The sequence below is a fragment of the Cygnus olor genome, chromosome 6 (genome assembly GCF_009769625.2).
Source record: "Cygnus olor isolate bCygOlo1 chromosome 6, bCygOlo1.pri.v2, whole genome shotgun sequence".
NCBI classification, from domain to species: Eukaryota; Metazoa; Chordata; class Aves; order Anseriformes; family Anatidae; genus Cygnus; species Cygnus olor.
The window spans coordinates 16,868,131-16,894,678 of NC_049174.1; the positions used below are offsets into that span (position 1 = coordinate 16,868,131).

The 26,548-nt window shown below is 40.6% G+C and overlaps 1 protein-coding gene across 10 annotated transcripts; it reads left to right on the forward strand.

Moving 5' to 3' along the window:
- Positions 1-12: 12 nt before the first annotated feature.
- On the forward strand, positions 13-26,231 carry NFE2L2 (nuclear factor, erythroid 2 like 2). 10 transcript variants are annotated; one of them, XM_040561943.1, is made up of 5 exons: positions 13-231; positions 21,520-21,789; positions 21,945-22,040; positions 22,621-22,800; positions 24,461-26,231. In XM_040561943.1, the coding sequence occupies exons 1-5, from the start codon at positions 202-204 to the stop codon at positions 25,667-25,669; spliced, it is 1,785 nt and encodes a 594-aa protein (XP_040417877.1). In that variant the 5' UTR covers positions 13-201; the 3' UTR covers positions 25,670-26,231. The 10 variants fall into 10 exon arrangements, with proteins under 10 accessions (XP_040417877.1, XP_040417874.1, XP_040417879.1 ...); XM_040561940.1 differs by lacking the exon at positions 13-231 and adding an exon at positions 395-472; XM_040561945.1 differs by lacking the exon at positions 13-231 and adding an exon at positions 486-705.
- Positions 26,232-26,548: the final 317 nt, after the last annotated feature.

Sequence of the window (26,548 nt, forward strand, 5' to 3'; positions counted from 1 at the left end):
CGGGGCGGAGCGGGGGGTGGCCCCCGGCTCGGCTCGGCCCGGCCCGGCTCTGTCCTACCCTGCCCGGCCCGGGCCGCCCCCGTCCCCGAAGGGCGCCGCAGCGATCGGGCGGGCGGTGCCGGCCGAGCCGCGATCGCACCGCACCGGCTTCCTTCTCCTCCTTCTCCCCGTGCCCGCGCCGCCGCCGCTTCCCCCCGCGCGATGGAGATCGAGCGGCCGCCTGCCGCCCAGGTGAGGCGGGAGCGGGGCCGCGCCGGGGACCGGGGGGTACCGGGGGGGCCGGGGCGGGGCGGTCACGCGGGCGGCGGAGCACATGGCACCGCCCCGCCCCGGGCCGCGCTGAGTCACGGCGGGGGCGGGACCGCGGAGCTTACAGCCCCCCCCCCCCCCCGAGGTCTGTCCGTTCGTCCGTCTGTCCGTCCGACCTGCGTGGGCGGCCCCGACCGCCCGCCCGTTCCCCCCGGGATGCCCGGTAAGGAACCCGTAAGCGGCACGGCCGGGGGGCAGCGGTTGGAGCCGAGGGGCTGCCCTCGTGTGTGTGACCCCACGCGTGCCCGGTGCCTTCTCAGGGCGCTTTGGGGTCGGAAAGGAGCTGTGAGATCGTCTGGTCCAACCGGGGACAGCAACCAGGGCACCGTGGCTTGCACCCCGGCCTGCACCCTGGGCAGCACCGTGTGGCATGCTGGAGGCAGATGGAGCTAAGAGGTCAGCTTGTGTGACCCCTGGTCTTCTTCTCAGGCTTGGGGTCAGGCAGCGGACCCCATCAGCAAGTGTCTGGTCTAACGATGGGTGCTAGCAACTGCAGCTTGAGTGGTCTTCCTCTTTAGTACTGCAAACCTGGAACTCGAGAGCCCTGAGGTTCCTTCTGCGCATATCTGTACAGTAGGTGCCACACAGTGCATTATAACACCTAATGTGCTTCCAGCATACCGTCTGCCCTGCTTTTAGGATAATGCGAGTAGCTCCTACATGCGGCATCTCCTTAACAGTGTCATGTGGACTCCATGCAGCTCACTGAATACCACTGCCTGCCCCCGGCCACAGCAGTTCCACCTGCCAGCAGGTTTCTCTAACCCCAGCTGAAACAGTCCGGGCCTCCACCTTCCCTCAGTGGCTTCTGGGAATATATAACAGCAAAAGTCAAACTCATGGGCTGGGTTCCCCATGAATTTCTTCTTGCCCATACCATCCAGCCACAGCAAGTTTGTTCTCACTTCTGAGAAAATCTTGATGCTGCTGATTGCCATGTACCTGCTTTTGTGTCACCTTGCCCCATCTACCAGGACTTCTCTGCCAGCACACCTAGACTTTGTCACTCATTTGCCTGGTTTATCAAACTCTTTACAGAGCCACCTGTTATGATTTTCCTCCCTGAGCTCAACAGCTGGTGGCTTCTCCTCTCAAATCCATTCTGAAAAAGCAGTGTATTTTTTGGGTGGTAAATGGATTAACTTCTTTTAGATATAATTTAAAATGTTTTTGTTAAATGGGGAATTCAAATATATTTTCTCATAAATTGTTCCCTTAGAATGAAAGACAGGGAACACCGTGTTTAGTCCTTCAGATGTGGCGAGCCGTTGACTGGGAGGGGTGTGTACTACTACAAACACCGTGCAGGCCCTTCGTCTTTCGTGTGCCTGGCAGCAGTTGTCATAGCAGTGAAGGTGAACGTGGAGGCCTGGGACTGCTCTAGCTCCATAACCAGAATGTAATATCACTGCTTTTTGCTACATGCCTCAGCGGGAGTTAGCACAACTGTTGCCTGCAATACCCTTGGGGTAGAATACTCCTTTGTTGTAGTGCTTTTCCTGTAAATAGGGCACATCTCTGTGTGCTGAGGTGAAATGGGATGTTGCCTAGTACACACTAGTAATGCAAAACACCTAAGAAAAAACACACAGGAATGTGTGTCAAGATGTTTCAAACCAAGTTTGCAAAACCATTATGTTCTCATAGTAGTAGTTTCCCTCTTCAGTAAACCTGAAGTTACCAAAATTGCTATTCCTGCTGCTTTCAACCTCGTAAGACAGAGCAACAAGCTCATCAGTTATCATTCAGTCCTGAGCCTTGTGAGAAGAACAGAGCAAAAAGAACTTAATTTCCAACACAAAGAATGAAGCTATGAGCTGCATTTACACTGAAGTAACACCAAATGTATGACATAACCAAGTAAGCAAGTAATTGAGTATATATATTTAGGGTTTTTCTACCTACAGAACTACCCGAAGAGTCTCTAGTGCAATTAGTGATCTCTTCAGTCTAGAGGGCTTTAAGCAGGTATTACACACACATTTTTATGATGTGCTACATTAAGCTGTCAAGTGAATGGGTTTATTTTTGACTCCCTAATGGCCTATTGTTTCCACATGACACAGATTATGCAGGCAATGACAAACAAGTGTGTTGCTCAGGCCTGGCAACAAGCCTTTGATTTTTTTGTTGTTTCTTGATAACAAAGTTGAATAGAAGCATCTGTTGATAGATGAAGATATCTGTAGAAATATCTAACTATCCATCTATATTTGTAGACACGTTTCAGTATGGAAAAATACCTCTATTTTTTATTGTTATCTCTGAAGGAACTGAAGGCATGGGGGCTGTTTAGTCTGGAGAAAAGGAGGCTGAGAGGAGACCTCATTGCTCTCTACTGAAAGGAGGTTGTGATTGTGAGGAGGGTGTTGGCCTCTTTTCCCAGGTGACAAGTGATAGGATGTGAGGCAAAGGCCTCAAGTTACACCAGGGGAGGTTTAGATTGGGTATCAACAAGTTCACGGAAAGGGTGGTTAGGCATTGGAGTGGGCTGCCAAGGGAGGTGCTGGGAGTCACCCCCCTGGAGGTATTTAAGAGATAGGTGGATGTAGTGCTTAGGGACATGGTTTAGTGGTGGACTTGTTGGGTGGATGGTGGGAGTTAATGGTTTTAAAGGTCTTTTCCAACATAAATGATTCTGTGATTCTTAAAATTACAGAGAAGTGTGGCTGAGGAGGTAGATGAGAGTATCACGAGTTCTGTCCTAACTATGAATGCATTTATTCAGACATTCTCAGTTCTTATGTGCTTAACCATGGTGTGATGCTGCACCAAAAAAGGTTTCTGCAAAACCCACAAAACAATGTCTTTCAGTTAAACTAGTGGTAGATGTAATGCAATGTATGTTTAGCTGAAATGAATGTAGAATAATAGGAGATGACCATGGCAATTCTTTCAGGAGAAGAACTGATTGGGTATTTTTTGTTCCTGTAACAAATGTCCATCATATGGACGCTCTTCTGCATGCTCTCTGAAATGAGCTAAGAATTTACAGTTATATTGGAAATTGGTGGTAGCACAAGGAGTTAGCTGCATCGGAAAATGAGCCATGAAGAGGCTTGTGGTTAGAACCCAAAGTTGGAGAAGACTTTGGCTTTGGAAGTTTGCTTGAAAAATATGTGGAAGAGACCAAACTGGAACGAAAAAGAACATTCAGTATAAGCAGAGAGCAGCTGGATGATTTCGTGTGCTTTAAAGAACTTTAGATGTTTTTATAGGACTGTGTGGGTGGTTAGGAAGGTTTGTGTACGTTTCTCACCGGCATTTATGGGCAAGAATAAATTTTGTCTCTCTGTCCATAATTTTTTTTTAATTGAGAAAACAAAGATGGTACAACATTTATCCTAAGTAAGAATGCAGTAGGCTATATATACTACTGAAAGCCAAGGATATTGTGAAAATCATGTTAGATTATTATAGGTGGTGTTGCCCTTGAATACCGTTTTGGTTTCTCCTAGTTTTTTTTCCTCAAGCTCTGTATCTTAAATTTGCAAAGCAAAATACTGCCTGGTTTATAGGCAGTGCTACTTCTATGGTCCCGACTAAAATTAGTGTAGCAATAGCGCATTGAGTGTACTTTGTTAAAGAAGTCTCTGATACCTTTGTGGAATATGCTGGGGTTTGTGAGATGATGAGGAACACTAGTCCAACTTGAGGAGTTGGACTTGATGATCCTTGTGGGTCCCTTCCAACTCGGGATATTCTATGATTCTATTCTAGAAGTGGAAGGAGCTAAATGAAATGCTTCTTAATTCGATTTCTCATTCAAAGCAGTTTGTATTCTTGGTTAATATCATTTCTTCCTATATATAGTAGTCAAATTTTGTTAGATTTGGTCCCTCAAAGTAAACAACCCCCAAAACAGCAAATCCTGCCACAATTTGTCATTGAAAAATATTTGCAGTGCATTGATTTTTTTTTTGTTTTTTTTTGGAGGGTGAAAGAAGTTGACTGCAGGTCCAGAAAAGGGTGAGCTTACACAGGGGAGAAGGAAATCTTGTAGAAAATTCAGAAGAGAAGAGTAGATGATACCGCGTGCGTGTTTATAACACTAGATGTATCCTTCATTGAAAAGGAGGAGTTTGTTTGGTTTTTGTATCTAGAACATTGGTTCTTTCCCTTTTTCTTTGAAATTAATAAAGATAAGCTCTAAGGTGACTAAACCATTCACTAAAATTAGGCCAATTTGTGAAAGTGTGATGTCTTTACAGTAATTGTGCTGGCTGAGGTTAGTGCAGAACAAGTCTAGGCAGTAACCTGTTGGCATGGATTAAATATTAATCCCCTGCTGCTGTGGTTGAATTCCAGCCAGCAAAAAGCCCTCCAGAGTCTCCAGGTTAATCACCTGGTTAAAGTTTGTTTTGGCCTCCACCTCATTCCAACCCTAAGTAACCTGTTATTCTAATACAACACATTCCTAGAGAACTTAACTGAACTGACTTCAAACTGCTTTTTCTGCTACAGGGTATTATATCCAAGTTGGACTTTGTGCTATGGAATTCAACTTACGGTGAAGGGAAAATACAACACATTGGTCAGCTTAGTTGTTTTTTTTGCAATAATCTAGTTTAACTGGTTTTGGAAACAATTCATCTGCTACTTGCGCAAGTCTTTTTCCATAAACCAATGAGAAGTCTGGTGGGAGTAGTTGGAAGTCATGACTTTAATGCTGTGTTATCCAGAGATGACTGATATACAGTGGTAAACTGAAATCCTGTTCAGGGTTGCTCAACAATAATAGCTTTATGGCATATTTGTTGATGAAGGTAAACAATTAAAGCATCCAATAAGAAATGAAGCCAGCAAAATTATCTGTAGTGTATAAAACTGTTAAAACATGAAAGGCTTATTTGAAAGAGACATGGGCAATTGCAATTCAAGTAAAGACAGTCGTTGTTTACTTTTTTTCTTTCCTACCCAGTACCTGCTTTCTGTACAGGAAAAGCGGTAGTAGTACTTGCTAACTAATGGGATAGTGTGCAAGCTTTTCTATGGTGTAAGAACAGTGCTGGTACTCTGTGTAGCACAGTACTCAGGCAAGCACAGGGGTAGTTCTGTCCCTGGATTTCTTTGCTGTGGAGGTTTTTGGATACAAATTTTAAGATTTTTCTTTACTGCTTTTAGAAAAAGAAAAAAAAATTTCCCAGCAGAGTATGCCATTTTAATATTCATTTAGTTTTACCATGATATACGTAGCCCATCAGTGCTTGTTTCAAATAGAAGCAAAGTCTCTCAGAATCAAAATTGGCACCATATATTTAAATATTAATTTGGATAACCAAGAAATGTATAACAACGTCAAGTAAGGAGAAAAATGTTTCATGTATCTGACTTCTTCAGAGAAGAGGATTTGTCTTCATGTTATGAAGCATGTTCTGTTTTCTGTCTTCAGCCCTTTTGAATTCTTGGTAAAATATTTGGTCAGTTTTCTGTAACAGATACTGACTTTTGCATGGAAGTGTTGTGCTTATACATGGGCTTTGTGTTCGGCTGCTAATTTCTACTTTAATATTCAGTTTAAAAGAGTTAAAATATTTCAGTATGTTGACCATAGAAATGTTGGAAAACTTATAGGAGCTAATAAGAGTATTAAGAGCGCTTAAAGTTAAGTTAGCGTTGTTTTACCAGCAGAGTATAACTGCTCCTCCGTGGTGTATTGGTAATCCCCAGTGCAAATACGGATTGGCAAGATGGTATTTGAGAAAAATAGTGGGTACAATTTATATACTACAGATCTGTTTGAAGTCTTTCATTAACTTAGTTTAGATTTGTGATTTTGGCCTGATTAGCTGCAGTTTTTATACTGGGAAGAAGGAACATAAAATAATGTTTATTTTTAGTAAAGTAATTGGAAAAGCAGTGTAAGCGACTGTTAATGTCTTCTATCTTTCCAGCTAAACTAAATCACTTCAATAATTATGTCTTTGTTGTTGATGCTATTACGGTAGTGAGGGAGTTGAGACCACCCAACTTTGCACTTGTTTTGCAGAGTGTTAAGACTTTTAGTCCCACTTCTGCAGTATTATTATGAGCAGTGAAATTAAAAAAGAGGAGTAGGGAAAAACTTCTCTTAAGTTTGGTGTTTTAGCAACAAGTTGTGTAGGATCAGTTTGAAATGATCGCTTTCAAACCTTTTAAGGAAGTATCTTCTGTATGGCTATGAAACGTAAAGATAACAAATTTTTCTCCCTTGGCCTCACCTCTGTCTTGCAGTTTCAAAGTTTTATTGCTGTTTGCTGTATTAGTATTACATGCTGTCTCTTGTAAGTATGAAAAAACCCACTCGTGGAGATGGCTTGCAAAACAAAGTTTGCATACTTGAGAAATTGACTCAGAAGGAGCTTGGTTGATAGCCTGCCTTTGAGAAGTTTGTTTTGTGATTAAGGGTGTGCCTGTTTGCTGTGTTTGAAATTAATTCCCATTAAATACTGAAACAGCTACTTTTCTATGACTGAGTTACATGAAAAGTTGCCATGACTTCGATTTGCTTCCTGCTCAGGTCATCACCGTGTGAAGCCATAAAGAGCTATGATAAAAAGATCCCCAGGAGGGTTGCTTGTTTGAACCCTTGGGGTAAAATTAGTATCTCCCTACTTACTGCTATAATTAGAGTGGAGCAATTCCTGTACTGCTTTGGCTGTTTGAAGATCACTGCCGCGAATTCACAGGCAGCATGTGGCTGATGCGGGTCTGCTGGTCCCACATAAAATGGTGGCCTTTGCTCCACAGCTGGTATTTGCTTCTGTTTCACCCGGGCACTCGGCCATTTCTTCTTTCTGTCTTCAGGAATTGTGTCCTTGAGTTGTGCCCTGTTGGGTAAGAAGGGTGAATTCTGTCCTAAAACAGGGTATTTCCAGTTAGATCGTGTGCAGTTGTATGACCAGACACAAGTTCCCCAGTCAGTTGGGTAATAAAGTGAGGGGCAAAAGTGGGTGGTGGGGTTGGACAGGCAGCTTTGTGGGCTGATGCAGCTCAGCTGGGTAACAGATTTCCAGGAGCTTCATCAACAGAAGGAGAACATGGGAACCTTAGCAGCAGAGCCCATGGTATCAAGGTGAGTGCACCCCACCCTAGCTTCTTACACTAATACTCGTCTTCACCAGTATCACAGAAGTAGTGACAGATACATCCCAGTGCAGATAATGCAGCCATTAAGTGTAATGTAGGTCCTGGTGCGGTCGTCTGTGATTTATTTAATGCGAGGTGCATGGGCACGTTTGCTTAAAGCTGTTTTATAATGCTGAGTTTTATTGGTACATTATTTTTTTCTGCTGTAGGTGGGCCTCGAGCAGGTCTGTGTGTCAGCTGTGGAATTTCTGGGAGATTGTTCTGCTGATACTTTTTAAAACAAAACAAAAAACTTGAAACTTCTGAAACAAGTATGATTTAAGATACTTAAGGATAAGGATGTTTAGGTGTCTCATACCTTTGTATGCCAAAGCACAGTAACTTCTGATGCTATACTTTGTAATTTGTTTTGGCTATTTGAACTAGAATATAATACAGGATTATTGGGTTAATTCTTCAGCTAGTATAAGTTGTTGTGACTCTGGACTTCTGTGGCTCTGTGGAGTGTTTTCCGGCTTGATTTGTGATCCTTTGCAATCTGCCACTTTAAGAATATAGTCTGCACAAATTCCACTTGGGAATCCTTGCTCATCTGATAATCAGTGTGAACATCTCTAGATATCTCTCATCATCTCTGTTTCTTTTTGCTGGTAAACTGAAGAATGGAATCTAATTAAATAATGAAGCTGTTAAGGGAGATACAAGAAATCACTGAAGTACTTTAAATTATTCTGAAAAATGGTGTGCTGCTAGGATTAGAGCCATAGAATTATTTTAAATTCAAAATGAAGCTTGGGATGAGAGTTTTTGATAAATTGTGCGTGTATGTGGCAGAGATGATGAACAAGGTCTTACAAAATGCAAGTAGTAATGACAGAATTAACACTTCATATCTGACTTTGTGAGTAATGATTTACCCTAACAAGATAACAGTCTCTCATTGTCTGAATTAATTCTGGTGTAGAAAAATTGTAGTCTTGCTTTTTTTTTTTTTTACTGGCAGTTTGCTGCAATCTGGTTTTCCCAGTACTTACTGAGGCATAAGGAAGTAAAGTGTTTTGGTCAAAGACTGAAAACTGTTTGAGATCCAAACCTGACACTTTCTTTGAATTCCATGTTTTCATTTGTTTCAAGTGATCTGCATTTTTTCCTTTTTGCCTAAAAAATGGATTTCAATTATATCTGGAAAGCAATTAAATCTTTTGTAATTTCTACCAGAAAAAGTCACCTGTAAACGCTGATTTTAGAAACAGGCTGCTAAATAAACTTATTTTGTTTAACTGGGGGACTTGGCATAAAAACTCCGGTTTGGCGGCAGATATACGGGACAGTTACTTATTTTCTATTTGACACACCAGCCAGTTGCTGCCCTTCAGCTGCTGATAGATACGCCTGCAGTGTGCAGGGATGTTTCACCCTGCCTTTAGAGATTAAACACTTTCTTCAGAGGCAGCAAGGTAAGTCTGTTTCTTCTCAACCCCTTCTGCCATCAAAATGGGATCGTTGTTAAGGATTTCCTTTTCATTTTATTATGCTGGTTAGAGTAACTTTTACAATAAAAAACATGTCTTGCTCAAATGGCCTTAGTGTAGTTTACCTCCAAAGACCAGCTGCAGAAGTTGGCATGCAGAAACTTAGAGACAAAAATGGGTAAGATACCTCCTTGAACCCCCAGCTGTAAGGAAGAAGGTCCCTCTTCTTCAAAGCCAGGAAAACAGAAGGAACACATGGAATGAATTAAGAACTTTGAACATTGTCTCTGGGGTTGGTCTGCTGTTGGGACAGCTCTGCCTTGACTCACCACCGTCTCTTTCTGTGCCGAACTGGGAATACTGTGATGGCAGAGTAGAGGAACAGAGAGCAGAGAAAAGGTAACTTCGCCTCATATTACAGGAGATGTGAAAGAATTCACAAGGGCATTTGATCTAAACTTCAGTAATTTTTTTTGTGATGATGCAGGTGGAGGGGAAAGGACGCATATAGTTTGGATGCTTAAGCCAAGGATATGAAAATAGTTTGTTTTCAACTATTTGCTTTTGTTACAGGATAAAAGATTTACTATGCTACTTCATTGGATACAGAATAATTGAAAGTGTAGTACTTTTCTGAAGGAAAAAGGAAGTTTAGCACTCTCCCTAATTCTCTTGGCAACCTGTCTTCTTTATCAGAGTTCAACATTCTCCTTTCAGAAGCTGCAGTGGAACGCCTTATCAGGCTGCAGCTTGTGGGCATGGGAGATAAAACTTTGCAGCTCTAGAAAATATCTAAAATGCTCTGTGTTGCCCTGCAAACTGTTTGTATAGAGCAGCCAACCAGCACATGCTTAAGGTTTTAACTAAGTTAACGTTTATTATGTAAATATTTTGTTTTATAAATGTCCAAAAGATCAGTTCTTTTTTTTTTTTTCAGATAACAAACCCAGTTATCAACTAAAAATAAATGTTTAACAGGTAACACTGAGTGGCTTTGAATTTAAAAGTTCTTGATTTTCTGTAATATTCTTGCAAGCTGAATAGCTATCTCCTCTGCCCTTCATCCTCCCAAATATTTAATGTTTGTTAATCAGGAGCATGTTTGCTTATAGGTGGTAGAGGTGTATCCATATGTTTATTATTCAAGACAAACAGTCTTGTTTTGGTCATCGTAGCTGCTGGTAGAGGGTATGAGGCAAAATGTGTCAGGGATTGGCACCCACCTTGGTTTCTCAGGTACATCTGTCTATTTGATTGGAAGGCTGAAGGAGGCAGCCCTGTTAAAGCTTGTTGTATGGGCTGTGAGCCAGTGAGATGTTGGTCTGGGTGGAAGGACAGAATTATCGATGGCTGTGTTTGAGGGGGGGTGGTGGTTGTTCTTTGAGTGCATGAAGAATTATTGTGTTAATAGTATTTGGTAAGAGTGTTAAAACCGTTTACTTTTTCTGGTTCATGTCCTGGAAGATGAATTAGCTCTTTTTGCTTTCAGAGTTTATAATGTGAGAACTACACAGGAATTTAAAAAGTGAGGGGTGGATTGCACAGCACAGATAGCTTTACTTTCTTATACGGTGTTGTTCAGTTCCCCAGTGTTTACCTTTTTTAAGCAAAAGCCATCTTTGCGTTCAAAAATGATAAATCGTCACACGGACATGTGGCATGGTGGCCCTTCTTGGCCTTTCTTGTTTTAGTTGTTTAACTGTGTAAGACCTTCAGGTTGAAAGAGTTTTCTGAAACCTTCATAGGGATTAATGATTTTTCGAGGATTGCTTTTTGTTGAGAGAGAGATGAATGACAGTGCTTAAGAAAACGAGCAAATAAAACATATCCTTGCCTCATTCTGTGGGAAAACAGTTCCCGTCATGCATCTCTGTGGCTGAAGGAGGGGGGAAAGCTGTACTAACTCCTTTCATGGAAATTTAATCATGATTTCTATGATGTCTTGTAAATTTGGAGAATGCATTTTTGGTCATCAGCACACAGTTGAGCTATATTGTTATTTACTGAAACTTTAGTGTGTCATTAATGAAGGTTGTGCATGGTGTCAAATACACCATTTAAACATGAATTACTTCGTTGGAAAGGTAAAGTGTTACCACAGAAAAGCTTGCCATGCTGGGCTCCCTTTCTGAAATCTGTCACGATCCTGTTGTTCCCAGTGGTGAGCAGTTGCATAGCAATGTATTTTGGCCTTTTCTGTGTTTTTGTTCCCTCACAGAAACTAAACTGCCTTTTCAAGTATATTTGAAGTTGAACACCCAAAAAAGTGAGTTCAGTGAGCTGAACTTTTCCCTCCATCATATGCTTAAAGGTAATCAGAAATACGCGGTTGCAATGTTGGGCCCTATTTATTTCTCTACGCACAGTATGCACTGACACTAAATTCCCAGCATTCACTATCAGCACAAATGATGGATGTGAAGAGTGCACATCAGTTGCAAGGCTCTGACCCACAAAGGTGTTTTATACCCATGCCCCACAGAGTTCAGTGGGAGGCAGGCATTGAAGCGCTGCCAGATGTGGGGTGCCGTGTATGGAGCGCGGTGCAGCTCAACGCCTCTGCAGCAGAGTAACTATGTGGGTGCTGAGCATTACTGTCTGCTATGCACGGGCACGCTGGGCATTACTGTGTGCCGATCGACACGTTTTCTGGAACTGTATGTTAAATATAAAAAGGAAGAAGCAACAAGACAAGGGCAATGTAGAGCTTTGAACTGGGAAGGCAATACAGAGAGTGGGTCTGGTCAGACTTGGGTGCCATTGGGGAGTACTGTTGTACGAGTCATCTGAGATCACAGAGAACATCTTGGTAATTTCCAAAGCAGTGAATTGACTTGGGAGTTACCAATCTCGATAGAACAGCACAAGTTCTCGCTTTGTGTCCAGGCTACTCCTGCAGGCTGCTCTGAGGATGAGGGTGACAGACGAGTCCTGCCTCAGAAATAGGGGACTGGGATCCTGTTAGTTGTGGCAGGTTTCTTTCTGTTCATTTAATGTTTTTGTTGCTTAGTCCTTAAAAGTGTACAGTGCCTCATTAATGTTCTCTTAATGGAGTATTTTTAATGTAGAACAATCTCTGATTTTTTGTTTACCTTTGAATTATTACTTTTTATTCTTAGGCTCGTATTCTTAAGACATGACTTCTAGGTTGATGAGCTGTTTGTGTGGTGAGTTCTCTGAGTTTGAAGGCATCCTTGCTCTTTCCTTGTCGGCTGGGTTTGGAAGCATGGAGGAGTTTTTGTGATGCAGCCCTACGGGGTCGATGTCTGAAGGAGGGATGGTGGATGTGTACTGGCAGTGCAGTTAGTGAACCTCCTTTTCTAACCCATGCAGATATTCCAGTTGTTTGCCCTTGTAGTTTGGCCCATAAACAACGACAAAGTTGCTTGTGAGATTACTGGAGGGAAACTTGGTGAGACAAGCTTCTTGTTACGCTAGAGCTTACAGTTTCCATATCCAGGCTGTTGTGTAGCTGTAAAAACACATCTGGTGCCTGTCCCCATAACTTGCCCAGCCATCAGCAAAATGACAGCTAAGTGTGGGCCTAACAGTAAGATTGCATTGGAGTGAAAACTTATAGCTCAAGAAAGAGTGTAAGTAATCCTTGAGAATATTTTGACCCATAACAGATACTGTGTTCTCATGTTTGGCTTGAAACACGCTTTTCCAAAAAATGTAATCCTAGTGAAAGCAAAATAGTGGCTAATAGTTTATAACCTGAGGTTAATACAACCTTATAAATGTTATTTACAGTTTAATTAGGTTCTTTTCTCCGTTTGTGTCCATGTTTTCTTTCTTCCTGATTAGTTTCATTGGACATAAGAGCATGTTATAATTTGACTGGGTCGGGTTTCCCAGATGACTGAGCCATTATTGTAAGCAAATCCTCTCCTAGATAAACTAATGAGTAGCCTGTGGCAGTGTCCGCTCACAGTACATGCCTGGCTGGGAGCAGCAGGATAGCTTGAAGACAATCGTTTAACAGGTAATTGTTTTCCTAGTACTGTAGGTTCCATATACAAAATGAATCGGGACACAAAGGCTTCTCTGTTAGTATGGTTGAAAGATCAGCAGTACTTTCAGATGCTGTTTATTTTTTACGTTATTTGTTACTTTTATATTTGTTTGCCTGTTAAGGATATTTTTGCTGTATAAATGAGAAAATCCAACAATTGCCATTTTTTTACGATAAAGTTTTTAACTTGGGAGAAAAAAAGCAAAGCTAATAGGACCAGCTTTTCCTGAAATGAAAAAGACTTCTGGCTGGCTGCTATTTGCATGTCTTTCAAAATGGGGTTATGTGGTGCAGTACATGGTGATTAGACAGCAGCTAGAAATTAAGCCACAACAGAATCACTCATTTTACTTGCTGGGGCAGCAGAGCAGAGTTTTGTTGATGGATCAAGCATGTAAAAACAAATACACAGCCTAACCCACTCTTTTATAAAACAATCCCATTTTTTTTCCCAGCCTCATTATGCAACTTGTGCAATGGATTGTAACTTGTATACATACTTCATGTGCTTATTGACTTAATCATTTTGTAATGCTGCTGGTGAAAGAGTAAAGAAATTGCAAGTAAATGGCTCTGTTAAGTTGAAAGGGGTTTGCAATTTGAGTAGGGGGGCAACAACACTGGTATGCCAGCCAAATACACTGCAGAAAAGTGAAATTTAGATTAACACAGTGTAATTATGATCTGAAGGGGAAGAGGGAAGAATGGAAGCCATCTGACTGAAACAGCAGAGCAAAGAGGACGTGTCAGATTCATTGCTTTAGACACTGATGTTCCAGAAAGCAGTCTGGGACTCCAAGAGATTTAGGATGAAGTTTGAAGAATCTGGATGACACCCATAACCATTTTTGGCTTTTGCTTAGTACCCAGGGTAATACTTATAAATATGGGCACGGTTAGATTTAGTAAGAAAAGTTCATTGTCATTAGCTTACAACATTAGGCCTCACTCTGCCTTCTCCTTTAGGCTAGGCCAGAAATAGGGGGATAGAACGAATGCATGACAGATTTGTCCATGAATACTAGAGAATAACTTTAAAAAATCAGATATTATGCAAACAAAATAAGTAGTGATATCAGAGTAAGACTCTGCATGCTGCAAGCCATAGAAATGAGTGTGCTTGGACTATCTTTTTTCCTGAAATTTTTAAGATTTTGAGGAATGATCAGTAGTGGGATAATTCAGCACCTGGAAACCACATTCTCTATATTAAACTCAATTAATGTAAAGCTACTTTCTAAAAATTGATTAGATAACTTAGAAAAACACAGTTGCTTCTGGAGCATGCGAGAGAGTACCAAAGTCTCCAGCAAGGAGATCTGTAGCACTGAGGAAGAATTCCCTCAGCTGTTGTACCAGAAATGGACTCCTCAGGGCAGACCAGGCATGGGGCGGCAAAGGATGTGTGTGTGTTTGTGATCATGGAGACAGATGGGCTGGAGAGGAGGATGCCACCACTCCTCCTGCTGCTTGGCCCTGGGCTGTGAAGGGGTGCCGGTGGCCTTCTGTGCACGTTCAATGTTTTAAGGAGGGGCATGGAGGTGGGGGTAGATGGATTTTGCAGAAAAGAGAGCTATTGTTGAAGTAAACTGCTGTTTATGTCCCTTCTCTTTCTCTTTGCTGTCTTTGTGATGTTATTTTTGTCACTTGTGGGCTTGCTCTACTGCTTGCATTAGGAGTTTGCAGCTTTTGGGGTTAGAATGAAGGTAGGCCTGGCCTATGCATTAATGACCATAAACATCCTAAAACAGCTATTCTTTATGGCAGTTGCATTCTTGCTTGTTTTACGTTCTTCAGGCTTAAAGAAAGCTAGCTGTATTTTCACAACTGTTGGAGAATATATGAGGTATATCTTGTTCCTGGCAGTTTGGAAAGCTTGCTTGCCATAGCATGTATCATATGGGAAAGCCATCACGTTTACAGCTGTACGCAAAACCAGGTCTTACAATCATTGCCTGTGTTGATACCATTCCTGGAAGAAGGCACTTCAGGTGAAATATATAAATCCACTTTTCAGAGGAGTTATTTCTGGAGCAAGGGTTGGGAGGGTGGCAGGGCCCGGGGTGGTGCAGGGGCAGTGGCCAAGTATTGCTTGTGGAGGCAGATTGTCCTGCCTGCCTGTCTGAACCTCTCCTGGTCCATGTCAGAAGAATCGCAAGACAACACTCTCTGAAGCTTTCTTAAGAATGCTGGGCAATCTAGCAGAGTAGTTTCTCAAGTGATTTAATTTATAAGAGTATATTCTGATGATTTGGCATTTATTAGGAGAGCTTGCTCGAGTACAGTCGGAGCTACAGTCTGAAATACGAGATGTATGTTAGGAGAAGACAGAGGCTAAACACTTCTAGCTAATGAAATACCAGGACTTCTTGTGTTCCTGGCCTGGCAAAGCACTCTAGAGCTTTCTTCGGTAAGAAAATGAAATTTGTGTACAAACATTTACGTTTCGGTGACTGAGCTTATTTCATCTGTCTCTGTTGGGGCAGAAGAATGTTGCAAGAAACATGGCCAGCATTTTTCAGTGGGCTTGCTTATATAGACGTGGAATGGAAATTCTCTTACTGCATTTGTTCTTTAAAGCTGTCGCTTTCCAATCCTTTTAGAGTAGGTTTTTTTTTCAGGTAAGCCAGCCTTCTGGAGCATAGATCTTGGTCAACGAACTCTTTTTAAGGCAGCCAAAGATCAATTAGGGCTAGGAAGACAAATGAGCATCAAGAAGCAGGCGATGCCTGAGATGTATTGGTTTAGTGTTGGGCATACTAGTAGTGCTAGTGGCACAGGTATGAAGGACAGAAGAAGGACTGCCCCTACCCAAGCATGCAGTTTGCCCCTACGCTGCCTGGAAAAAGGTCTTGGTGAAGAATGCGGGACAGCAGGCAGTTCCACAGGGTGGTCAGGGACTTGACCTTGTGGATTCACGAATCACAGGTTGCTGTCATGTGGCATTCTTTGGCAGCTGTCTGTCCTGTCACGTTTCCAAATCCTAAATCTAGACATCTAAAATTGATATTGTCCCTCTGCCCTCCAGCATAAATAGCTTCTGCCATTCTTTTCCCCATTTTGAAGTGCTGTTTTTTCATGTCTCAAATTAACTTCTATTCTTCGTATTTCCAGTTGTAAGGCATTGAAAATTTTGGGTTAGCTTTCAAAACTCGTTGTTTGTAAAAACTGAAAGTGTTGGGATAACTTTATCTGCTTTCTGTGCTTTCTCTGAGTCATGGGGCTTGTGTGTCCATTTTTTTTTTTCTGTAATTGACTTGCAATTAACTAAGTAGTTTACCTCAGTGAAGAATTGCCAGACTGGAAGATCTGGAATACAGAAAAACAAATTGGTAATTATAGTGATTTTGGAGATCATATGAAAACATCAAATGATTTATAAATCATCCTTAAAACCTACTTCAGCAAAATCAGTTCCTCTTGAGGATAGTGAAAGGAAGATGTTCAGCCATTGCTCCCACTGCTTTTTTGAGTGGTAAGAATGCTTCCAGCTCTGTCTCTTGGACTTGCATTGTTACCTAATCCCCTCCCTTTCATTCTTGTCTTGAAGTATTTCTGGACTTTGATCTTTACTTCCTAAACGGTGTTTTGAATACAGCAAAAATTTAACATGCTTTTTGTTTGTTCCTTTCCCTTTCTGGAAAGCAAATGGAAAATGGGTGATATGTTGCCAAACTCTTTTTGTGAATAAGCTGTAGGAGTGTTTTCTTGCTCCTTCTGGGATCTTCTTCTGAGCTCCCTGCTGGATGCAATATCCATCAATTCTATTGCTCTTTCTATTTATTCATGCTGGTATGTGACTTTTTCCTCTTAAAGTTAGGTGCTAATGGATCATGGGAAAGAAAAAACGTCTTTGCCTGGTGAGAGCTGTTGCTAACGTTGTCCCAGTTTATATTGCAAAAAGCATGACTTCAAAATGTAAATGTGCCAAACCCATGGATGTGCTCTGTATTAAGGGGATAGTTTGAAAGCTCTGTCAGAGATAGCAGATTGTTTCTCTACTGACACTTGGGCCGCTGGATGTTTCCGCTTTGCTGACTACCTGTAAGTGGCTTATAGTCCAAACAAAAATGAAACCAGCTAGATAAACCAAACAGGCATGAAATGGAAAGATTAGCATTTTGTTTTAAGCCACAGAAGTAAGTCTAAGAAAAAAACACAAAATAACATAGGGTCCCTTTCTTTTGTTTACCCTACTGCAAGTATGTTTTCTTAGGAGCAATAAGAGTTAATTGTCAAACTTTACAATGTAGTCAGAGATTTTCTCATAAAATGTATAACAGACTCTGCCCAGATGGCAAATGCTGATATGTAAATCTAAAACATGAAAATTTCCATTGGGGGCCAGATGGTGGCTTAATGTGAATTGTTTAACATTTATGTTTATCTTATTAAAACTGCCTTTATAAGTCCAAACTAAGCTATCAGTGTGGTGGGAAGAGCATATCACTAAATGAACAAAAAAGCAAACCACGAGTACGAGGCACCTCTTGTGTGGATCACGGGAAAGCAAAGCATGTCCTCCTCTGCTGAGAGGCGGTCTTCTTCCATTTACAAAATTGTGAAGAAAACACTAGAAATAAAATCACTGCTCGTCTGCATAGGAAAAATATTAAGAACAAGTTATTCTTCCAGAAGTTAGGAATATTGGGCAGCAGAATTTGTATTAAATGCCCTAATTTATTTCCTGTCAGAACCCTGGGGCTCAGGGGGAAGGAGCCGAGCTGTGGTGCAGGGGGAAGCAGTGCAGCCGAACCCCCCTCCTCGTGCTGGGGAGGGCTGGCTGTTCCCGGGCCTCCTTTGGCTCCTGCCAAAACAACCACTTCCTCTGATGCAATTCAAGAAATTACACAACGGAGGAAAGAACAAACGGGCACTTGTGGACTAAGTCACATGAGGGGCTGCTGGCGCCTTTACAGTAAATACGTGGGATATTCAGGGAAGTGGTGAGTGGGGCTTCACAGTACAGTAGCCAGCTGCTGTTCAGGTAAAACCTCCACAGAATTCCTCGTGCACACACTTGAGCTGGGCTACAAACCTCTGCTGGGGTTTCCCGCCCTGTGAATCTTCTTGAGCCTAGCACCTCGTGTCGAGTCATCCAAAAATCAGAGGGTAGCTGTTGCACAGGCAAGAACTAAAACACCTCTTACTGGCTTTAGTTAAACGCTAAATAGAATAATGGGTATCAAATACACGGTCACTTCTGTGACTTTTCACGGTGAAAGGCTACAAATGCTTCAGTGATAACTTAAAACAAGGTGCCTGCATAATGTGGATACATCTGTGTGTGTGTGAGTTCTCAACAAGGCTGAGAAATAACTGGAAGTGGAAGGCTGTGGGAGGCCGAAGGAACAAAATTGCAAAATATTTTCTTCAGACTGCAATTTCTTTTTTAGTTCTTTGCCATCACCTCATGCTGGGGGTGGTGAGTCACTCATCAGTGAATCACTGGTCAATGTTGACTTCATTAACTTTGACCTGGGGCTTTGGCGTAGCGCCCAGAATTTTTTCTTTTCTTGAAAAGGGCTAAAATCATTGGCTGAAATTATAGATAAGTGTTAGATGGCAGGTTTTATTTATATAACATGCTGTTTGATGATTTTAAATATTAGCTTTCTGAGCAGTAGAACACTTCCTCCATGCAACCCATTCATGTGAAGAGTAATTACTTGCACTGTTGTTAGAATTTAAGGCTAATATTGTTGTGTCTGTGTAGAACTTTCCAAGCTGGAAACAGCAGGACTTGTTCCCAATTATAAGGTGATCATTAAAAACAAACCTTTTTGGTCTAAGTGCCACAAGAAGAAATACATTTTTTTAAAAAATAAAAAATAAAAAAAACTTCTGACAGGCATCTTTCTACAGGGCACAGGCATGGTGCTGCTTAGCAAAGCTCTGAGATTTGCCAGAGGTTTGATACTGAGCTTTATACGGGGCCTTGAAGAGCAGCGATACAAGTTGGTCAGTGCTGTGACATTCCTCAGGCAACAGCCCTGGGTGTCCTGAAGAGACACAAGCGTGCTTGCTTCCTTCCCTTGATTCCAGGACAACGCTGAGTGCGGTGCTGCAGCTTTCCAGGGGTGGCGTACAGCCACACCATTTTGCTTGTCCAGCTGCTGTCTGCGGAGTGCTCTCATTCCCCAGACAAGGCAGCCCCCAGAGCTCCTTATTTTGCTAATGAATGCATCCAGTAGCATGGCTGAAGGATCTAGGAGCTGTGCCTTAAGGTTTTGCATTAAGGCAACATGTTTTTCTTCTTAAGGAAAACATGCTATGCCTTCTGTACATCTTTTTTGATCACTTGTGTGTTTTGTGATTTAAACTGAAACTGCACAGCAGTTCTGCTATTTTTGTGCGGTAGTCTGTTGCAACTCGGAGAAAAACAGCTCCTTTAATTCACAACCTCATGCATTATACACACACACGCACAAATCTTTTGAGTCACATTCATAATGGTGCCTTGTAAATGAATAATTCAGAAGTGAGCCCTAAAATCCAGATCCTGCAGTTTTATCCAGAACATATTGCAAATGCTCTGAGCCTAGGAAACAGTTTTGAATCTGCTGCAGAAGGAGACAGTGAGCAGCTGGTAAACTACTGGCCCTTAATGAAGCTGTACCATACTGCAGCATCTCCAATTACTGCAGAACTTAATTAGTTCATTTTACCCTGCCAATCTGGAGAGACCAAATATTGTCTTGGGCAGCCACTGCAATTATTTCAGCTTCTTCATGGCTGGCCATTAAGTTTGGTCTCTCCCAGCAAGGTATATTAAATATGTCTTAGATTTGAGAATTGCATTGTGTTTCATAGGTACTCTACATAACTGCCTGATTTTAAAGTAATTTTTTAATAACTGATGGAATAATTCATGTGACGTGTACGTACGAGTGTTAATGGTACAGAATTTGTAACGAAGAGAACGCTGTCTTGGTTGGTTCAAATGTGCACCTGCACTGAAGCTTTTTGTTGTAACTGTTGTATGGAAGCAGTCATTTCGGATGGCAGCATGGCGTGACACTTAGGTCAGTTGGCTTCTCTACTTGAAAATACTCTTGAGAGTAGAGAATGTTTTAGTTTGATACGGTGGCAAAATTAAATCTTTTGTTGGTATAGAACTGTTAACAGGGTCAGTAAAGTTCTGTTCAAACGAAATGTGCAAGGAGGGTGTTGGTCCCTCTTCTCCGATGACAAGTGATGGGATGCGAGGAATTGGCCTCAAGTGTCACCAGGGGAGGTGTAGATTGGACTTTAGGAAGAATTTCTTCACGGAGAGGGTGGCCAAGTGTTGGAATGGGCTGGGCTGCTGTCACGGTTTTGGCTGGAATCGAGGTAATTTTCTTCATAGCTGTTGTGTTTTGGATTTTTGATGAAAGTCGCAGTGATAACAGCGATGTTTTTCATTGTTGCAGAGCAGTGCTTACACAGAGCCGAGGACTTTCCTGCTTCTCGTAGAAGGGAAGTGGAGGAGTCCACTGGAGGTGTTTAAAAGACGTGGTCGTGGCACTAAGGGACATGGTTTAGTGATGGGACTAGGTAGGTCAGGTTCATGGTTGGACTTGATGATCATGAGGGTCTTTTCCAACCTAGATGATTCTGTATTATTTGTAGTGTACTAACCCGGTAAGAATGCCTAAGGTAAAACATTTTTTTGTGCGTTGCTGCTAAAGGGTAATTTTAAGAATAACAAAATATGCCAAAAAAATCAATGTCGCAGGTACCAGCTAGATTTTCTTGTCATTTACCCAACTGACAAATGTGGCTACCAAGTATTAAAATTTTCTATCAGCTAACATCCAGATTGATGATTTCTGAGTGTTCTTTTTACCTTGCAGAAGAAAATAGTCTAAATGTCAGCCCTTAAAAATACTGAGCTCTTAAACAGTTCAAAAAAAAAAAAAAAAGACAGAGCCCAATTGATTAATAAAATTTGACACCGAGTTTATACTCAGCTCCAAACCAACCACACTTAGAATGTCAATTTAGAGAAAGCTTTAAACTACAAATTTTTAGTAATAGTGTTATTAATAGCGTTTAGTTTTAGTGTGATATTATGTCAAGCAGTGAGTTTGAAACCAGGTTATTCTCCAACTTTGTAGCCCTGTTCTGTTGATCTTTGAGATTAATACTTAATACCAGCATCAAACATAAATATTTTAAAATGTGTTTTGCAGTATGGTGGTTATAGCTACTTCAGACAGCCCCCTATAATGTTTTTAATCAGTTTTTACAATTTCTTGAGATGGTGCTGAAAAAAAATTACACGGGCAAGCTTTTTAATTTCTATTTTTTTTGTCTTTTTTAACTTTGTTAATGTGACATAATCCATTCTATAGTTTCATGTTTCCTTTAAGATAATGTTTTAAAGAAGAATGTATTTATCCTCTGGCTAGTTCGTGTATCACTTTACCAGTTGTAACAAATTGCTTAGTTTCCGTGAGCCTGTGTGGGGGCCACCGCAACCAAACCATCATCAGTTCACACACTTAAGGTCGTATAGAGACATCTTTTATTTGGATAATTTTGTAGGATTAAGAGAATAAATCTCGGATACATGAGTCTACATGTTTAATACAGAATTTAAAAGCTTTCTTATTGTTCTAAACAAGTTCTTCTGGGGAGGAGGCTTGCTTCAAAAAAGCATTTCTATTACAGGACATGAACTTGATTGACATCCTTTGGAGGCAAGATATAGACCTTGGGGCAAGGCGTGAAGTTTTTGATTTTAGTCAACGACAGAAGGAGTATGAACTCGAGAAACAGAAGAAACTTGAAAAGGAAAGAGAAGAGCAGCTCCAGAAGGAGCAAGAGAAAGCCTTGCTGGCTCAGCTGGAGTTAGACGAGGAGACAGGTGAATTTGTTCCAGTTCAGCCAGCTCAGCGCATTCAGCCAGAAAACACTGAGCCACCAATCACTTTTTCACAGGTAAACTCTGTTTGTGAGTGTGTTTCAATCTCTTTCCATCCACAGGAAGACGTAATGGTAATGGTTACCTAAAATGAATTTGCATTCGTTGGTGTAATGGAAGATTCTTCAGTTATTCAAAGATAGTGACATTTTTTCATAACTTTCCTATTTAGAGCACGCATACTTCAAAACCAGAAGCAGAGGCCTTGTCCTTTGATGACTGCATGCAGCTCTTGGCAGAAGCATTCCCATTTATAGATGACAATGAGGTAAATGCTCAGTACAGCGGTTTTGTGGGTGGTCTTCCAGGGGATCAGTCTCACATTTTGTCTTCACTGTAATATTAATTTGTGATATTTGTTTTGTCCCCAAGCCAACTCCCAACTAGAATAAAGCAGTGCAGTAGGCTTAAACTAGGGCTGTATCAGGCGTGGGTAGCATGGTGCTCTTGTGCTCATTGAGTCCTACTGCCAGGATTCAGTGTATAGCACCAGCTGATGGCAGTCACGCCAGTTACTGCAAATAACAATAGAAGTTTTGCAGTTTGTTGCAGCGAGCTTAGTTCAGCGCTCTGAAGTTAGTGTATTTGGGTTGCTTTATTTTGATGTACTGACCCAGACTATTTGATGTGTAAAGATAAGTCCTTCAATGGTCAGTTTGTACTTTTTTCCTGTTTCTGTCTTTAATATGAAAATTCCTTTCACAGGAATACTTTTATACTATACCATTATTTACAATAAATGCTTTTGTTAAGAAACACCTGTCTGTTCTGCGGAAATGGTAGAACAGCAAAACCAGATTTTTGTTTTGGGAAATTCTAAATGTGTGTGTGTTTGTTCAATGCTCTAGGCTTCTTCAGCTGCGTTTCAGTCAATGGTTCCTGCTCAGATTGATACTGACCCAGAGTTTATTTCCTCTAATCAAACTCAGTCACCTGAATCACCTGGTATAGTTCCACTTACTGATGCGGAGAATATGCAAAACATAGAGCAAGTCTGGGAAGAATTATTGTCCCTTCCAGAGTTACAGGTAAAGGTTTAGTATGATAAGCATCTGAAAAAAATAGCAGGGTATTCCAATAGAGTATGGTATGTCAGATAATACAGTATAATAGCATCTTAAGCAGTGGTGATTATGGCTAACTTGTTGCACCCTATACTTGTAGGATGTCTGTAACTGAATATGAGCTTTAATTTTAAAAAATAAATTGAAGAATTTATAGGGGGAAGGAAATAGTTTTTCATCAGAAGGCCTTAATAAAACACCATATATCTTCCCAGTCAGAACTTCCCCATGTTTGACAAACCCTTGTTTGCATCTATATGCAACCTGTTATAGCACAATCATAATTGAAATTTCAGCTGCCTAAAAAGGAACATTTCTGAATTATAGAACGTGAATTGTTTCTGCATTACTGTAGATGTATTTTTTTTCCTCAGTGTTTAAGTAGATTGAGTGCAAAAGTAACCATAAATGATTTACACAACCTTTATCTAAGGAAAAGGTTTTGTGAAGATAATAGAACATATAGTTAGATATATAATTATACCCAACTCTTAACACATGTAAGCAATAGCTATATATAATGCTAAATATAAATAAGCTATATGATATAAAAACTGTATATAATGTACATGAACTGAATATTTCGGAGGAACAATAGACAGCTAAAAAATCACTGACATATTACTAAATTGTGCATTACAGAGGGCGTCTAGTCTGATTTTTTTTCAGTATTTTCTATTTCTATTTTACTTAGATTTGACTATAAAATTGAGCAAATTTATTTTCATGTATATTATTGTAGAATATTACCATGCTTTGGCTTGATGTTGCCCTATGTCATGCTGTTATCATGAGGTGAATGCTTGGTGGAATGCCTGTGAACCCAAATCATATTGCCCAATCATAGTTGCCCAATTCTTTGGGGACAGCAGGCGCACTCACTTCAGCTAAGAAACTGCCACGCTGTTGGAAAGAACGTTGGTCTTGTAGCCAGTGAAAGCCTATCAATATAACAGCCTTAGACACTCGCATAGATGTTAGCCAGCTTAACTAAGAGTATGTGGGTGAGTTAATGTTTGTAAGGTTTCATGCTTTTTTAACTTCATGGAGAATGACATTTCTCTGCACTGAACAGCTGCTTCATTCTAAATCCTAGAAGAATCTTGTCTTTCAAGAAAAAGGGATCATCACATAAAATTAAGTTAAAGATTGCTAAAAATACTTTGCTATGAATGCTGAGTAAGTCTCATTCAATTATTTTACATTTGCTTTACTGAGGCCATTATTAGTAGTGATGCTTGTGAGAAGTTCAGACCTGACAGACCCACAATCCCTACTAGCATCTTGCCATGATAGGAGGGCTCTGTGCAGTTTCCATATAGCAGAGTGTGTTGGGATGGATATCTTCTTCAGCATCTTGTTAGGAATTTGAGAGGTTCTGATGTTTTATTCTAAATAGTGTTGTCCAGAATAAGTTGATTCATACTCTGCTTAGGTATCTATTCTTCCTAGATTATCTCCCCACAGTACAAATACATTCTAGTCATCTAGGTTACAGCAGTGTTACAGTACCCCGTGTGCATGTCGATGGCTAAAATATTTAATGGTTGTGGATTCTATAAAAAGATTTTATCATCAATTGGTGATGTGTTGCTCAATTCCTCTCTTAACATTTCCCATGTAGTGTCTTAACATTGAAAATGATAACCTGGCTGAGGTAAGCACAATCACAAGCCCTGAAACCAAGCCAACAGAGATGCACAACGGCTATAATTACTACAACTCATTACCCATCATGAGAAAAGATGTTAACTGTGGTCCAGATTTCCTGGAGACTGTTGAGAGCCCTTTTTCCAGCATTTTGCAACCAGAAGACAGCAGCCAGCTGACGGTGAACTCTTTAAATAACACATCCACCTCAAGCCCTGATTTTTGTGAGGATTTCTATAGCACCTTTATTTATTCAAAGGGAGACAGTGACATAGCAACAACAAACACTATCAGTCAATCGCTTGCAGAAATTTTAAGTGAACCTATTGATCTTTCTGATTTCTCACTGTGGAGAGCTTTTAATGATGAACACTCAGGAACTGTACCAGAATGCAACGATTCTGACTCTGGTATTTCACTGAATGCAAATTCTAGTGTAGCATCACCTGAACACTCTGTTGAATCATCCGCCTGTGGAGATAAGACTTTCAGTTGTAGTGATTCTGAAATGGAAGATGTGGATAGTTCTCCTGGAAGTGTGCCACAGAACAATGCTAGTGTGTACCCGCTGCAATTCCACGATCAAATATTTTCTTCCGTGGAGCCAAGCACTCAACCACCTAGCTTGCAATGTACAAACACACCAAAGAAAGACCCTCCTGCTGGTCCAGGCCACCCTAAAGCTCCGTTCACAAAAGATAAGCCTTCAGGCCGCCTTGAAGCTCATCTCACAAGAGATGAGCAAAGAGCAAAAGCTCTGCAGATCCCTTTTCCTGTAGAAAAAATCATCAATCTCCCTGTTGATGACTTCAATGAAATGATGTCTAAGGAGCAGTTCAGTGAAGCCCAGCTTGCTCTTATTCGGGATATACGCAGGAGAGGCAAGAATAAGGTGGCTGCTCAAAATTGCCGTAAAAGAAAACTGGAAAATATAGTGGAACTGGAGCAAGATTTGAGTAACCTAAAAGATGAGAGAGAGAAACTGCTTAAAGAAAAAGGAGAGAATGACAAAAGCCTTCGTCAAATGAAAAAGCAGCTAACCACCTTATACCTTGAGGTTTTCAGCATGCTACGTGATGAAGATGGAAAATCTTACTCTCCTAGTGAATATTCACTGCAGCAAACTAGAGATGGCAATGTCTTTCTTGTTCCTAAAAGCAAGAAGTCAGAGACTAAACTTTGAAGGGCAGCACAGCTGGCTAGTGTTCTCTGAGTTACTATTTTTGTATCATTATCCTGATAGCTTTTCCTGTGAGGTGGAATGCAGAATTAGGTAATATTTTTCAAGTAATTTCTATGCAATGATGATTCTAAAATTAATAATTAAGTTTAAGGAAGATGCAAGTTTAATAGTGTAATGCAGATGTATGTATGCAAAATTTGTAATCTCACTTTTTTAACAGGCATTTCCTCCTTTTAGCACCACTTTGAGTAGTTTCCATATATGTGTAAATATTTAAAGATACCATATTTATATACTGTTTCTATCTCTTGTTATAGATTTGATATATATATATATATATATATATATAATGATTTTAGCCTCTAAATATAATTCCTTGCAAGACGAACAGTATGGCTTCTGACACTTTTTTTAAAAAAAATAAATATGCAATAGTGTTTCCCCTTTTTCTTATGCATTTATATTTGCTTTATATTTAATATGATTTTAATTTAGTATAAAAGTTGATACTTAGTGTTTGATTTTGGTTTGTCTTACCAGTTCATTAAACTTTTTTCCACTCTTTGTATGCATTTATTTCCCTAAAGTAGATTATTTGCTGATTCAGATATTCTCACTTGTTTTCCAAGGATAAGTCTTCTTGCAGCAAATACGCTTAATAACCAGAGATGTATCACACAACATTGCCGTTGTTGTTAGTGCTTCATCATAATTTTAACTCCTGTTTGGAAGGACTGTGAAATTTAAGTTTCAAGTGTATGCTAAGTTTACATAACTTGTTTTGCTCTTTGAACACTACTTAAAAGCTCATGATGAGATCTTTCCTCCAAAGGCATTAGAATCTGTGAAATAAACCTTGTCAGCATTATGCATTTTTCC

Coding starts and splice junctions, on each gene's coding strand:
- NFE2L2 (XM_040561943.1), top strand. CDS start 202: ATGGAGATCGAGCGGCCGCCTGCCGCCCAG. Junction 232..21,519: donor AGCGGCCGCCTGCCGCCCAG/GTGAGGCGGGAG, acceptor TTTCTATTACAG/GACATGAACTTGATTGACAT. Junction 22,041..22,620: donor CATTTATAGATGACAATGAG/GTAAATGCTCAG, acceptor TCAATGCTCTAG/GCTTCTTCAGCTGCGTTTCA.